Genomic DNA, 16,825 nt, shown 5'->3' with positions numbered 1-16,825 from the left:
TCCTCCCCCTCCCCTCCTCCTCCCCCTCCTCCCCCTCCTCCCTCTCCTCCTCCCTCTCCTCCTCCCTCTCCTCCTCCCTCTCCTCCTCCTCCTCCTCCTCCTCCTCCTCCTCCTCCTCCTCCTCCTCCTCCTCCTCCCCCTCCCCCTCCTCCTCCCCTCCTCCCCCTCCTCCTCCTCCTCCTCCTCCCCCATTTTTTTAATTTTCCAACCATATATGTTTTTTTTTTTTTAAGGACACTAAAGGAATAAATGTAGAGTTAGGTAGTAACAGCTATAAACAGAAGAGAAGAAAACAATCTCCAGACATGCAGCTTTTAATAATAAACTGGCAGGACGAGACAGTAAAACATGTGATGGTGATCTGTCCTAAATATTATATCACAACTTTATTACCCATGTTAGTCAGAGAAAGAAAAACTACAACAATAAAACTTTTTTGCACACAGCATTTTTTCCAGCACACAGAAACATTGTTTTTAGCAGAGAAAAAAAAAAAGAAAGTGCAAAACAAAATGAGGTTGGTATGGACATAAGTGCGTCCAGTTCTGAGCTCATAGTGTGGTGTATATTTCAAACGACTTTACATTCTTAAATGAGACTATACGTATTTCTGTTTAGAAAGTATCATCAAGTAAACAAATAAAAAGGAATGGTTATACAATTGTTAGCAACTTAAAAAAATGAGAACAAAGAAAAAAAGTTACAGCAAAAGTTTAGCAATAGATTCATGATTGTTTTAAACTTTGTAATAAGTTGTAATGTATTCAAATTTTAGAGACTACTTTGAAAGATTGTACCATGACAGTACACAGTGCTGTATATGAATAAGTATGCAGCAGAATACTGTACTGTATACTGTACCTCACTGTGCAGTACTACACACTGCAACTCAGGTGCATAAAAGGCACTGTTTCTGAAAGTCTGTAATCAGCAATTGTTCTAAATAGTATGGCATTTGTAAATCAAAACTAAGCTTTCCCTGATACGAGTGATTGGGTCAGACAACAGAAGCACTTCATCTTTGGTTTCTTTCTTGTCTGACATGGACCAAGAACTTCCAAGTGTTGGTGTACTGCGAGAGCAGGATCTCTTCAGGAAAGAACTCGTCCACGTCAGGAGGAATATCCAGATCTTTACGCTCCATGTAGGACACAATGGTGTCTTTCAGACTGGAGGACAGACAAAAATGAGTGAGTTATTACAGATTTCCATATGTTCAACAAGAACTTTAGACTGTGCAGCAACACCACAATCTAAACCAAGCTCCCATAAACTTTGATCTGCAGTTGATCTGCAGTTTTCAATAAAGCCAGTTATTCACAAATTTTCTTCATAGTCCCCACCAACTGTATGTTAATTTACAGAATATTTTGGAAGTAATTTAAATTCTTTTTTTAATGGTCCTTTTTTTTGTAAACTACATAAAAAAAAATATATATATATTATCTATCTATCTATCTATCTATCTATCTATCTATCTATCTATCTATCTATCTATCTATCTATATATATATAGCAAGTATATCAGTCATTCACTTGTCTGAGTTATTCTGAAGCAATAATCTCAATATCAGCTTTGACATTTAAATCTGCATATATGTGATATTTAACCCAAGGGCATTTTTTCCCTAATCGTATTAAATGTATGCTTCTTTAATCATTTAACATTTTTAAATTTGATCAATAAATTAATTTAGAATAAAAAGACAGTATAGGGCTGTTAATCAAATTAAATCATTTCCAAAAACAAAATGTATGTTATGATGTTGTTTTAAATATTTATTTAAAATACAAATATGAAATATATGTTAACCAACATTTCTTATGTTTATCACTTTAACCGTTATATCACCAACCTCTAGGCACAGCTAAATATATTTTAGGTTATTTTCAAAAAAGTAAATAATATATTTCATCAATTTAAGCTAATACTTTACAATTAATTTAATTTCAGTACTATTATTATTTGTACAACTACAGGAGTCACATCCATTAAGTTATCCTTCATACGCTGTTTCAGAACACTTGACAGATTTGGTCAGATCTCTCAAATGTAAATTAAAAGGTTTGATATAATTACAGAAGTACAGGTGTATAGATACATATGTAAATTATGAACAAGGCAAAACTGAACCTCCTCCAAAAATTCATTAATTCTGCACATCAGAACGTGGTGAAAAAGCGAAATTTCAAAGAAAAGTTGCAGCACTGCTAATATTCCCATCAGGTCTCACCCCCAGTCAGGCCTGAAGGTGTCTGTAGCTTTTGGGTTCTTTAGGACCAGAAGCAGAAACTCATGCATCTCCAAGAGGAAGGCATCAGCACTGGACTTCGTGAAAAAACTAGTGAGCAGTCTCTTTTGTTCCTCCCTCAGAGGACGTTTGTACTCTTCGCTGATTCCCACAAAAGGGTCCTGAAGAGCAGATGAAGGAAATCATTTTCACACACAAAATAAAAACACAAAGCAGAATACTGTGTTGAGTGTCTCACCCTCTTCAGACGTAGCATTGTCTCAGATTTAAGAGAGCTTAGCAGCTGCCACAGTGCCCCACAGTGTTTCAGACTGCACCTGCTCAATGCCTGCACACACAATTATCACTCCTGAGGCTACGTTCACATTGTCAGTCCAAATCCAAAAGTTTGTGTTTCCGATTGGAATCTGATCTAAAACTATTGACTGTCCACATTGTGCATCTCAACTGTTCAGAACTGATTTGTGTGTCCCATGCCACTCTTTAGTTTTCCGGATTTATCTGCATCGGTTTCTATGGCAATGACGGTGCTTTGGTATACGCCAAAAACTGCAACAACAACAATTGCAGCATGGAGGGGTTTGCAAAACAGATGTTGTCTTATTTACAACATGACAATGTGTATCCACCACGCTGGACTACTGTCTTATGAGGCAGAAGCAGAGTGGCTTTATTCCGTGCTATCGTCTCTGCCAGTCTCAAAACATGTCTCCGTTACATTGACATTTTCTGCTCATCCGGCACTTTGCACAACACGTTTCCTATGACAATGTCTGACGTTTACGTTTTATGTGGCATGAGAAATTCACATAAACCACATAAAATCCGATCAGAGCAGTCAGACTCAATTCCAGGTCCATTTGCTGAAGAGTTTAGCTCCAACTTTGATCAAACTCATCTGCCTATAACTTTCATGTTCATAGACCAAAGACTTAGCTTGTCTTGGACCAAAACCCAGCAGGAAAGTAGATCTCAAGGGCCAGATTTGAAAGCCCTGCACTAAGGTATCACACATTGCCAGACTACAGATTAGCGATTGGTTGAATTAGTTTTAATAAAAGGGCTGAGGGAGTGATAATACATTTTTCTCTCTTCTGCCATAATCCATTTCTCTATATAAAGATGTGGATACACTATCGTGAATTTTTTTTCTATTTAAAGAATAGAAATAATAGAAATGTCACATTTGTACGGGGTTCCCTGATGACATTGTACAAGGGACAGTGTTACCTTATTGAATTACTGAATTACTATGTTTTTGAATTCAGAGTACTACTTTTTAATTCTATTAGCATCTTGCAGCACAAACACAGCACTTTTAAGGTGACATCAAGGGAAATTTTAAACATCTTAAGGACTTTTTGTTTCATTCTGTTTTTGAACACAAGAATGTGTGAACACCTCCCAAAGAGAAACACGTATGATCATGATAAATAGATTTTTCTAAATCTTCGGTGCATCCCTAATCCTAGTAACATCACTGCTCTGCACAGTCAAATAATAAAACCAACCTTGTAGATGTGTGGGCCCATGTGGTCAGTCATCTGTAGCACCTCTTTCAAATAGGTGCTCAGCTGCATGTGTGGCTCTCCCCCCGTCATGGCGAGGAAACCCAGGGCCAGCTGGACTGTGGACAATGCCTCACACACATCACTGTAGGACTGCAGCTCCTTCACCAGGTCATGCTGTGTCAAAGGCTGCAATGGCTCCTTTGGATACACAATCAAAACAAAGCTTGTGAAATGGTTTAAAATGTTACAAATGTATCTCAGCATTGTAAACATGAACTTCATTAAATATACAATTTTAACCATACAATTTAAAGGTGCATTTAAACAACAGAAATGTTGATTAAGAGCATTTTCACACTTTTCTTCTGGACCAATGTCTAACAACAATATAACCAAAACAATATATAAGCAAGGAATAATTCGAGTAAGAAATAATAAGTGAATTATTCCGCTTATACTATGGGTACCAGACCCCAAAAATATTATGAACTGTAATGCGGTCAAAAACGTGGATGGGCGCTGTTACACTCTATTGTATACATTAGAACATTTGCCAACCAAATAGAATCCAGCATTCAACAGCCCTGTAGCATAAGATACAGATTAAACATGTATTATGCTAAAACAAATAGTATGACTTACTTGTTGAACTTTGGCCTTCACATCTTTTAATATGATCTCATAATTTCTGTCCTGTCTGTTCACCAGTGTCGGAATCCCCTGAAAAACAAAATGAAAATAAATAAATAAAAATTGTCTTACACATCTAACTCTGTACATCTAACTCAAGCCTAAAGAATTCCTAAAAAATACATGGTGCTGTGACGTACATTAATAGTGATATGTGGTTTGCCCTGCAGAAAGCGGGTAAGAATCTGTTGCTGAATCTTGGGCAGTTCGTACTCCAGCAGTGTTTCCTGTCCACGTTCCATGCTGTACTGGCAGTTGGACAGCACCAGCGGCAGCAGATCCCGCTCATACTCGTAACGGATCACGTGCAGCTCTGTCAGGTCAGCTGGGCTTACTGTGTAACTGGAGGAAACAGGACAGAGAATGATATGGAGAAACAGAGGTTGTAACTGGGAAATGTGGTTTATTCAGTTTTGCTACCTTCAACCACCAGCTCTGACAGGGCAAAAGTTCAGAGATCTGCATTTTTTTTTTGTGTGTTTCTATGTGGTCGATAGGATATTCTGGGTGGCTACTTACTCGCCCAAGTCAAATGAACCCACCACTAATATTGTCCTATCTATTTTAGATATGGCTCAGGACCATAGGACTCCTTCAAAGCAAGTCTGTGGATGTTTTTTTCCTCATTTGGCATCATTGAGCGTATACTATGTCAGGTGGAAATCATAAGTGCAATCGTTCAGAAAAGTAACAGTTATTATCCACAATCCAGATGATTTGAATTATTTCCCATATCCACAAACGGTACAGGAAGAGTTGCGGCATGAAGATTAATACTTGGGTTATGGGTTTCAATAACCCTACATGAGCAGGGACTACTTTAGCAAACACCAAGAATAACATAGGACACTGGCTGAATCTCTTACCCAGACTCCTCTCCGGTGTGTTTTTCCACAGCGTACACGAGGTCATTGTGAAGGGTGATGAGGTAGCTGACGAGGGCAGTGGAGCACAGTCCCAGACCACGTCTCTGCGGCAGCAGCACCTGCAGATCAGCATCCAAACCCAGATCTTCCTGAGTGTATTCAGCTGGCAGCTTTATCTCTCCTGAAAGAGACAGATGATCTCATGCATCGACTATAAACAGAAGACAAATAATGACATCTGTCCATGAAACGACTTTACAGTGGTCACTTTGAAAATATATGGATTTCTGAATGAGGTCTGATCTTAAATAAGACACAATTATAGACAAATACAATCGACTAAACTAATAATGCACAAACAACTATACTTTTCACATTTTACTGAATACTGAGTAATCACTCAGTGTATTGTGGAGAAAGTAAGCATCAGTCCAGAATTTTCTACATATGTAAAAAGGGTATGGAAGTAAATTAATGCCAAATGTTTTTGAAATAAAAAGCTTGTTGAATTGCTCTAACTGAAAAAAAAATATGCATTACATTAGCTGTACTTGCATTTAGATGCACTGTATTTTTAAGGCTTGCATTTTTATGGGATGAAATTCAACACAGTCGTATATTTAAGCTGTGAATATTTCAATTAAAAATATTTCACACACATTTTCATTATTAAAAATTAAATAATTCATATTCACATTTCAAATTTCACTTCCAAGATATTTATTCTGTTTAAAAATACAACCTATAAAATTCGACTAGCAATTTTCAGTCCATTTTATTTCACTTTACAAATTCGCTTCCACAAATTCAGTGGCTCAAATTCGGCAGAAAATTCAACATTTCACATCCGGGAACTGCAGGAAGAGCAGTAGAGTGCCGATGCATCATCTCTATCTGCTGTTAGTCCTCTTCACCAGCAGGTGCCGCTAGCGGCTGTTTAGGAAGACCAAAGCAACGCTAGTAAGTCATTCATTCATAAAAACGGATTTACAGAATTAGAGCAAGCGGTAAGTGAATGTGTGATGATTATCAGGGCCAGTATAAATGCAGAAAAGCTGATAAAGACACAAAAGCTGCATTTATGTTTAATTCAGTGTATTTACGCTTACTTTCCCTGTGTAGCTACAGCTTTCTCTACAGTGAACAAGATAACGTTATTGCCCGATGCTGGTGTATAGATCAAACGTTAAATCTGAGATAGACATATATTTCTCTCTGTTGTTTAGTTTCCTTAACTTTGTATCGCAGCGCTGTGTTGTAATACTAGGGCTTCCCTCATCCGTCATAGCTGCCATCAGGACATATAAACTCTTAACACAGCTTAATGGACTCGTACAGTGATATAAAAGACCAAACTCGCACCTCATTTGTGATGTAGGTTAGACTATATAGGCTCCAAGAAAGCAGATACTGGCATAAAGTTGATTTGACGCTGAACGTTTGATTATGATATTCGCAAATTTAGGGACCGTCTCTAAAGTTACGACATTCTGTATTCACGTTTCTACCTTCTACCAAACTCTTGTAGACACACATGCACATATACATATTCAAACACACCCCACTCAAAGTACATGCATATATACTATTTCTTTTTTTTTTTTACACGTTCATCACACAATTTTTTTTTTACTTTGTTCATTTTTTATTTTACCTGATCATAGATTATCCTGCTTATACAAATTTTAAATTAAATTTAGAAATAAAATTAACTAAGTAGAACTAATTGTGTGTTGAATGTGTAAAAAAGAAAAAGTATATGTGCATGTACTTTGAGTTGAGTGTGTTTGAATATGTGTGTGTGTGTGTGTGTGTGTGTGTGTGTGTGTGTGTGTGTGTGTGAGAGAGAGAGAGAGAGAGAGAGAGAGAGAGAGAGAGAGAGAGAGAGAGAGAGAGAGAGAAGGGTGCATCACTCTTCGACCTGGCACCTATAGATGAACACTTCACAGGTAGTTTTGGTGATTGTAAATCATTCTCATCAAATGCTATTGAGCTTTAAATTATGGCATTTTTTTTGTATGATCCAATACAGTAGTGAAATACATAGCAATCTTTACATATTACTTGACAGATTATTTGGAAACACATTACAGTAAGGTTCATAATGTATTAACTAATGTGAACTATCCATGAGCAACACATTTGTTGTTGTATTTGTTAATCTTTGTTAACGTTAATAAAAATACAGCAGTTCATTGTTCATGTTACTTCACTGTGCATTAACTAAAGTTGACAAATACAACTCTTGATTTTAATAATGTATTAGTAAATGCTGGAATTAACATTAACAAAGATTAGTAAGTGCTGTAGAAGTGCAGTTCATTGTTCGTTCATATCAACTATTTAATATAAAGTGTTACCTTTTATTTTAATAAACATCAAAAATCTAAAAGGTTTGCATAATACCTGACACCTAGATGAACAATTTACAGTTGGTTTTGTGACTAAGTCATTCTCTTTAAATGCTATTGAAGGTAAAAACGTGAATATATAATGTTGTAACTTTAGAGACAGTCCCTAAATTTGCGAATATCATAATCAAACGTTCAGCGTCAAATCAACTTAATGCCAGTATCTGCTTTCTTGGAGCCTATATAGTCTAACCTACATCACAAATGAGGTGCGAGTTTGGTCTTTTATATCACTGTACGAGTCCATTAAGCTGTGTTAAGAGTTTATATGTCCTGATGGCAGCTATGACGGATGAGGGAAGCCCTATTATTACAACACAGCGCTGCGATACAAAGTTAAGGAAACTAAACAACAGAGAAAAATATATGTCTATCTCAGATTTAACGTTTGATCTATACACCAGCATCGGGCAATAACGTTATCTTGTTCACTGGAGAGAAAGCTGTAGCTACACAGGGAAAGTAAGCGTAAATACACTGAATTAAACATAAATGCAGCTTTTGTGTCTTTATCAGCTTTTCTGCATTTATACTGGCCCTGATAATCATCACACATTCACTTACCGCTTGCTCCATTTCTGTAAATCTGTTTTTATGAATGAATGATGACTTACTAGCCGTGATCTCGTCTTAAACAGCCGCTAGCGGCACCTGCTGGTGAAGAAGACCAACAGCAGATAGAGATGATGCATCGGCACTCTACTGCTCTTCCTGCAGTTCCCGGATGTGAAATGTTGAATTTTCTGCCGAATTTGAGCCACTGAATTTGTGGAAGCGAATTTGTAAAGCGAAATAAAATGGACTGAAAATTGCTAGTTGAATTTTATAGGTTGTATTTTTAAACAGAATGAATATTTTGGAAGTGAAATCTAAAAGGTGAATATGAATTATTGAATTTTTAATAATGAAAATGTGTGTGAAATATTTTTAATTGAAATATTCACAGCCTAAATATACGACCATGTTGAATTTCAGCCCATAAAAATGCAAGCCTTAAAAATACAGTGCATCTAAATGCAAGTACAGCTAATGTAATGCATATTTTTTTCAAATAGTGCAATTCAACAAGCTTTTTATTTCAAAAACATTTGGCATTATTTTACTTCCATAAAAGGGTATCTTACGTGGATTCATGAATACACATGTCAATGCACATGTCAACCCATCCACAAATGCACATTTTCTTTGTTGCATGCACAAATGATGAAATGACTAACACAAACGAAAACATCTGTATTCACAAAAATGTCTAATTGCACAAATTGCTGCACATTCATTTATTTCAGAATTTTGCACACGCAAGTTGAAAGGCATTCGGTTGAGGATCGTAAAAAACATATCTCCAACATTTATCAAGTTAATGAATAATTGTGCATACATACGTTAATCGTTTTGAGTCTAATTTCAATCCCTAATGGTGTAGCATAATGAGAGATTTATAAGCAATCTTTTTTATTTTTTATCATTTTTGACTGGGAACATCACAAGTGTTACAATGTGGGAAAAAAAGTATCAAAACATTTGATTAAAGTCAGTCAATTTTAGTCCAATACAATAACTAGCATTTTCAGGTACGGGAAAATCCTCGCCGGGTCAAAATAACAAACACAACATGAGGGCTAATGCATTTTTAAGGATTTTGTGACTAATTTAAAGTGCAGAGCACCCACACTTCCAATCTCATCTCCTTAATTGACTAAAAGTCATAACACAGAGGTTCACTTACTTTATCTAACCTGCTCTGTCAATGATCACTTAGTGTCTTCAATACAATTTTGAAAAAGTGCAACTTTTCGGGTCAGACTGTGTTTGCCTATAATTGTGACTTGGATGAAAATCAGACCATATTTTATCAATGCAGCAGTCCAGTTTTTTTCAAAAGATTCACAGACGTATTCTTGCCATTATAAGTAGCAGTTGGCTTACCTGTGGTAGCCAGAGATACCCTGATTTGGTTCCATGTTGACAAAAAGATTTTTATGCGCTTTTCATACCAGGCAGAGAGTGAATCTGTTGAATGAAAACATGACACTATCACTGTGTTTGCAATGATGGCATATGCTTGCATGATTACAGAGCACATTTAAATCAACCATCAGCAAGCTTACTTAAATAATTAACAATACATTGATCATAACTCAATGACCCCACACTAAGGCGACACTTAGCCATGGCAAATCCTCTCTTAAATTTCTAATATGGCCAGTACCTGCTTTCTGGCTGTGCAAGAACTCTCCTATGGTGCTGTAGGTTAGGTCTGTCACATTCTGGAACTTCTTTACCAAATCCCTCTGGAGAACCAAGATATCAGGAAGGAACCTCACCAGCCGAAGCTCTGCTTCCTAAAATAAACAGCTAGTGTCTCAGTACTGGTACACCCATAGATAACCCACATATTGCACAAAAAATTAACACATCTAAACTAACTTTACACAACTTTAGAGATCTTTTTTTTTTTTTTGTCAATGTAGTAATCGACAAAAAAAATGTATGTTCAGTTTAACTGATGTAATCTGTACTTTCTTTAGGAAACGTATAAATTAGGATTACAAAGTCTTCATATATTTTCTGCAGTTTTTCTATGCTTTCTAAAAAGTAATTTTTACCATTACTTTAATATATATATTTCAACGCTGTTTTATCACAGCAGATAAACCCACCCCTAAAACAGCATGTTACATAAAAAACAAATTATGGCTGGTCCTTTATATGTCAGTCAGACCAAAGTGGACCAAAGTGGTCCAAAGTGGACCAGACTGTGCTTATAGCCAAAAGGGGTCTTTCACACAGGAGGAACCTTTTCATAGTTTTTTAGAACTATTGGCTGAAGCACCGGATTTTGCTGAAGCACCCGATTTTGCCAAGTTCGCCACAGGAACTAACTGAGTTCCGAGAACTATTTGGTGCGAAAGCTCCTATAAACAATCCATCTAGGAAGTAGCTGTAGTTGTTCAGCTATCTTACCCTCTGAAGGAACCTCCAGAGCACAGGCAAAGTGTCCCGGCCATTGTTCTGCTCTACAATGTGGGTCAGACTCAACATTGAGACCTTCTTCCTGCAGCTCCAGATGGATGAATTATGAATGAGGGAGTTCCTTGGCAGAGAGCGCAGGAAAAGCCCTGGTTCCCCAAATGTCAACTTCATCACTGGATTAGAAGACACCCGCTCATCTTCCCTGATGAAGGCATTCACTTCCTTTAGCTGATGCTCCAAAACCTGAGAGAAAAAGAAAAATCAAATAATGTAAAGCAGAGCATTTCAAATAATCAGCAGTTATTAGAAGTACTCGACTATTGGGGTCATTAATGCAACAACTAATAAACAGCTCTTAATTGACCACTCAGCTTTTGCTTTGTGTTAGTTCCCATGTAATCAAACTGAACAATACTCAACAATGAAAAAAGTTAAAATTGAAACAAAAATTTGTTGATTAGTTTTAGAATGAGGCAAATAAAGGGAATATCAAGCATGATTTACACAACTAAAGGAACTAAGAAGTTATGAACTAAGTTGCATAATTCATTCTAGGTGCTGCGATTTACTAAAAGATGGCATGTTTACCTTCAGCTGATGCGTGATGATATCAGTATTCATGGAATTTTCCCATGCATTTCTTGCATCTTTAGTGGAAAGGTTTTGATCATAAAGAACAGGCCCTGTTTAGAATAACAAAATGTTATGTTTCTTGAATTTCTGAAGCAGAAGATCAATTAGTTGCAAAGTAAGGTGAGTTGTGGGAGCTCTTACACTGGCTGGTTTGATGGGGCTCCAGTAGACTGTGGATGGTCAGATGGATGGTATTGACCGTATCATCCACCCCTTTGCCCAGAGCTTTGCTCAGCTGCTCCATGTCCTTCAAAAGATGGGCCATCAGGAATGGACAAGGATGCAGCACAGCAGGCTTGATGATCTGCATGACACTCTGGACAGAATCATGAGTATGGAATATGAGATGTGCTTGATTCTTCCTCGGTTCTTCAAACACATGTGTATTTGTTCTGAATGGAGTTGTCTGAGATATCTCAATGTCTCTATGCATCACAAGTATTGATACTCAAAACCACATTTAGCATATAACAAATAATTAAATACATATCATGAATTGCATAAAAATTAAAACCACGGCAGGCAGAATGTAATACCTGTGGGTTGTTTTGAGCTCCTAGCAGCAGGGACATGTGTGTGAACAGTCTGAGAAGAGCGAAAGGGGCAGGTGACATATTCTTAGTGTCCTGCATGTCAGGATGGTCACGACGTTGTGCGTTGCCCAGAATGTGTCCCGACTTAGTACGGTCCCCTCTGCAAAGAGGAACAATTGCCTCAAATTTATTATACAACTGACTGAACAATTACCTCAAACTGGAGGTAATTAGAGTCATCTTGAGAAAAAAAACAAAAACGAAATGTGTCACCACAAATCATTATTAGTAATGGCAAAATTTAATCAAAGCGGTACAACAGGCAGCCATATATGCAAGGGATGATGTGTCAGGTGGTACAACCAAATATTTGTAAATATATATCTTACCCATTTAAAATGAGCTGTTTTTATCAGTATTTGAGAGTTTCAAATTCAAATTCAAAAAGATTTATTGTCTAACCCTACAGTGGTAGATAATTGTCTTTAGACAACGGCTCAACAAATAATACAAGAAACAACCAAACAATAATTTAAAATAAAATTCACCAAAAAGCAGAGTGACGAAATCTCCGAACATTATTTACTCCTGTGTATACTACCATTTAGCCAAGGCTGCAAAACCGCCACCCTGCCATAAATATGGTAGAACCACTTCTACCAACAAAGATTGCTTTATAAATAGTCTTCTTGATCGGTTTCTTCACCTTAGCATTCCAGACAGCTTAGAAGACCTCGATGTTGCAACAGAAACTATGGACTCTGTCTTTTCCAGCACATTAGACTCAGTTGCTCCTTTGCACTTTAAAGAAGGAAACTAATCCAATGCTGTGGTACACAAGCACACACTCGGGCACACAGTTTTTTCCCATTTCGTGGAGAGAGAATGATTGAGTACAAAAAAGGCCTTAAAAAAATGCTAGATCTACTTATTTTTCAAACCTCTTAGAAGAAAACAAACACAACCCTAGATATTTATTTGATATAGTGGCTAAATTAACAAGACATAGAGCTTCAACTTCTGATGTTTCCAAACAGCAGTATTAACTTTATGAACTTTTTTACTTGCAAGATTGACAATATTAGAAAATTATAATCATGCAACCATCTACTACGGTATTGTGTCAGACAGTGCACTGTAGTGTCCCTGAGGTAAAATTCTATTCATTCGTTGCTCTAGGAGATGAAGAATTCTCTAAACTTGTTAAATCATCAAAATCAACAACATATCTTCGTCGTCAGTTAGGAACCTACAGTACTGTGCAAAAGTCTTAGGCACGTCGGTATTTTCACCCCCCAAAAAAGGTTTTAAGCCAGTTATTTATATCTTTTGCTGTAGTTTGTCAATAGGAAATATCTGTTCACATTTCCAAACATTCATTTTGCCATTATTTGTAATAATCCAGTGAGATTTTTGAATACACAAGGAGTCTGACAACAGCCGGTGCTCCACACAGTGATCTGATCTCACCATCATCGAATCCATCTGTGATTACATGTAGAAACAGATGAAACTGAGACAAACTAAATCCAGGAGAACTGTGGCCGTGTCTCTAAGATGCTTGAAAAAAAACCAAGTAATTTAGCAATAACACCAAGCTTCCGTGCCTATAAACACTCAAACACGCAAAGACTGAACACATAAATGAATGGCAAGAATGCAAGAAGGCATGAATGAAGATGAGCTGACTTGACAGTGTTTAAAGCAGAAGAAAATTCCATAGTTTGCCAAGACAAAATGAGTAGGATATCTACAAACCTTTTCACTCTGCCACAATGATCTATTGCGGTCCTCTCGATGTTACATTACAGTGTCAGGCTTAACGTTATTACCTTGTGAGTTGATAATAAAACATTTGCAGTTGTGTCACCCTGACATTTGAGAATATACAATTTGCCAGGCAAAAGTTTTTCAATTATCTCAACAGCTTTAAAACTTTAGAATATTACTTTCCTGTTTATACTTTCCCTGTTACATAATGCAATTTTGATAAATGCGCAAACATTTGGGAAAACTGCATATCCTGTGTCGTGTGTATTATTAATAAAGCAGATATCAGTTTGGGGCTAATTGAAAACATACCATGTGCATTTGATAATGTGACAAATTCCAGAGATTTGTTTGTTGTGTTTGGACAAATGGTAAATAAATGTTTGTTATGTGTAAAGCCAATAAAAATAGCCGTTATTGTATATTAAACTGAAAAGTTTTGGTTAGATGTATGAACTTTTATGAAAACATCTGAAAATTTTGTGCTTCGTTTTGAGAAAATGGTACACGATTGCAATTTGTGTGAAATTAATAAAAATTTACAATCTGTTTAAAACAATTACAATGCAGCAGGAAAGGAAAAGGAAAGGAAAATGCAAAGGAAAGAACATTTTCAGAAATGTAGCAATTTCTTGTGCTTGAATGTTAAAATGGCCCTCCTATAAGGTGTCAATCACAGCAACGGCCCCCAGCCAATTTGAGTTTGAGACCCCTGTTCAAAACCCTCAACATTATTAATCTTGGTTAATCTGGTTGTCTTCATATATTAATGCATTTTAAACTTTTCAAATTTGCATTAGTAAATGTATAAACAGACAAGAATTAACAAAGAACAGCTAATAAAATAGCAATAACCTATATTAAGAAATGCTAACAAACTGAAACTTATTGTAAATTGTTACTAGAAATTCATACTTGGGCAAAATTATATTTGTCTGCAAAACTATTTATAATTTATGTTTAAAGTTTTTAAGATCATGAGAAACAAATTTAGTCATGTGTTCAAACTTTGTAGTGCATTGGCTGGCAGTGATAACGGTCAATTAAAGGTTATTATATTAAATATTTAACTGCAGAATGCAGCGATTGAATCAGAATCAAGTATTTCAGTGTGACAGCTCATAAATTATATTTAACAAAACTATACAGAATAAAAGAGGAGCAACGAGCATTCTCGGCAAGAGTAACTTACTGTATCAGCATGGTTTGGAAACCCTGAACAGGGTTGTGGTTGAGGCCACCTATTTGTGCATTACAGTCTGGACAGCGACCAACTTCCATGGGTCGACCACACTGGACATATGCAAGAGGAAAATTTTAATTTTAAGAAAATGACTAGACAATCTAATTCTGTGTTCTGATACTTAATATATAGATAATACAATGATGATAAGCCAAATTATAGGAATTAAATCACATGACCCTACCTCACCAACAGTGCATGGATGACCATTAGGACAGACTGTCAAGATCAAAAGAACACCAGAGATTAAAAAAAAAAAAGTGATATCTAATTCTCCAAAAGAAGAATGCCTTGTCAATGTCAAAGACCTGTCAAAATTCCACCACCCTAGAAATCCTACAATAATTATTTGTTAGTTATGTACTCTTAAAAATTAAAATGTGTAAATCAAAAAGATTTCAAAAAGTTTTTCCCTTTTACTTTATTAATATATGTTTTTCTAGTCTTGTGAACAATTATTCTGTAAAAATGTTCAGCAATACTGCCCACTTCTAAAGTCATGATGACAAGCTTGTTGCAATCAAGTGCTTTTGTTGTTGGAAAGAACAGGAATCATGTTTAGGACACCAGGTTTATTCTTGCCTATTTATTGGGAAAATCTTATTAAATCCAAAATGATATGCATCACAACAGAAAGATACCCGATATATCAGAAAATTATATTTGTCTGTAATACCCAGGCAAATAATGTCAAATATATTCTCCTATATTATGAAAGTTCTGATTACGAATTTCTGTTTAATTATGATTACATTAACATGAGGCACATGTGATTTAACTTTGCATTTCTGATCAGGAATTAGACACTGGGTGCATATAATTTTGACAGGTCTTGAATTTAGCATGACACTGGATTCTGTGGTGCTATAGAATTTGTCACTCACAATACCACTGAAGGTGTCCCATGGCCTGCTGGGCAACAGCCAACATGTCATCAGGCATAGTTGGGATGAATGAAGCCTGTGAGGAGAACGTGACAGAAACATCACAATTCTGACACATTCCAGTCACCGTGTACCATGGCATAGCGTGAAGGGTTCATACCATCATGTTGTTTGTGGACAGCGCCAGCCGCTGCAGTGGCTGCAGTAAAGGCAAATTTCCACACAGCAGGACTGCAGCCATATGCACTGTGACCTCCACCAGTACAAACTCTCTGCCTGACATCTGAGGTTGTACATGCAAAGCATGCAGTTGATTATTCACCAGCGCTTCAGCAAACGCCCTCATTTCATTATTGACGAAGACGTCCGAGCTTCTGATGAAATCTCCAAGGCCAGCACATTGCTACAGAAATCAAACAACATGAATATCAGGTATAGATACATTTATCAAAAACTGACTCAGGGGACCAAGTTTCTGATCATGCCTAAACATAGACGGTGGTCATGTGTAATACTGTAAATGCTTTTGAACTGGGGTAGAAGTTTGACCAGAGTTTTGATCTCAGGAATTTACAGTATGTTTTCATTTGACATCAAGCTCTTTAATCTCAAAATATGAAAGAAAATAATTCTTTTAATCATGATTTTTTAGTAATAATTATTATTCTCTTGTACTTTTGAACATCTATAAACTATTCTTCCAAAATGATGAGTCAGAACTTTTTCAGATTTTTAAAACATCAAATGCCTTGTGTTTTTACCTCAGGTTTAGGATGCATGTTGGTGTTTCCAATTCTGTACAAGCACGTGACTTCTCTGAACAAAGCCATTAGCAGATAAACAGCTTTCTTCATGGGTGTGCAGTTGCAATCCTTCAAAACAAAGATGTTTCAAAAGACATATCAACTGATCAGCACTGATACAGCAATTTAACAGTGAGGAATTTGCAAGAATTTGACTGCATATTAAGCAGACTGTACCACATTTGGACTTTATGGGTGTGGCCAATGGTTGCCGGGGTGTTGTAAGATTGAAAATGACCAAAGATATTTCAAAATG

At 36.5% G+C, this 16,825-nt stretch overlaps 1 protein-coding gene across 2 annotated transcripts in view; it reads right to left on the bottom strand.

Annotated features, from left to right (window-relative positions):
- Window positions 1-216: 216 nt before the first annotated feature.
- rnf213a (ring finger protein 213a) overlaps window positions 217-16,825 on the bottom strand; it is a 65,537-nt gene continuing 48,928 nt past the window's right edge. For both annotated transcript variants that reach the window (XM_067382858.1, XM_067382859.1), the window contains exons 51-68: window positions 16,528-16,638; window positions 15,927-16,169; window positions 15,767-15,842; window positions 15,067-15,101; window positions 14,832-14,932; window positions 11,873-12,029; window positions 11,478-11,652; window positions 11,292-11,386; window positions 10,695-10,946; window positions 9,940-10,072; window positions 9,657-9,740; window positions 5,320-5,500; window positions 4,594-4,795; window positions 4,406-4,483; window positions 3,764-3,961; window positions 2,491-2,580; window positions 2,235-2,413; window positions 217-1,169 (exon numbers count right to left, since the gene is read on the bottom strand). In XM_067382858.1, coding sequence (XP_067238959.1) covers window positions 1,016-1,169; window positions 2,235-2,413; window positions 2,491-2,580; window positions 3,764-3,961; window positions 4,406-4,483; window positions 4,594-4,795; window positions 5,320-5,500; window positions 9,657-9,740; window positions 9,940-10,072; window positions 10,695-10,946; window positions 11,292-11,386; window positions 11,478-11,652; window positions 11,873-12,029; window positions 14,832-14,932; window positions 15,067-15,101; window positions 15,767-15,842; window positions 15,927-16,169; window positions 16,528-16,638 — 2,544 coding nt within the window. In that variant the 3' untranslated portion in view covers window positions 217-1,015. The remainder of the gene's footprint in view (window positions 1,170-2,234; window positions 2,414-2,490; window positions 2,581-3,763; window positions 3,962-4,405; window positions 4,484-4,593; window positions 4,796-5,319; window positions 5,501-9,656; window positions 9,741-9,939; window positions 10,073-10,694; window positions 10,947-11,291; window positions 11,387-11,477; window positions 11,653-11,872; window positions 12,030-14,831; window positions 14,933-15,066; window positions 15,102-15,766; window positions 15,843-15,926; window positions 16,170-16,527; window positions 16,639-16,825) is intronic.

The sequence above is a fragment of the Chanodichthys erythropterus genome, chromosome 3 (assembly GCF_024489055.1).
Source record: "Chanodichthys erythropterus isolate Z2021 chromosome 3, ASM2448905v1, whole genome shotgun sequence".
Taxonomy (NCBI): Eukaryota; Metazoa; Chordata; class Actinopteri; order Cypriniformes; family Xenocyprididae; genus Chanodichthys; species Chanodichthys erythropterus.
This window is presented reverse-complemented; position numbering and strand designations above follow the sequence as displayed.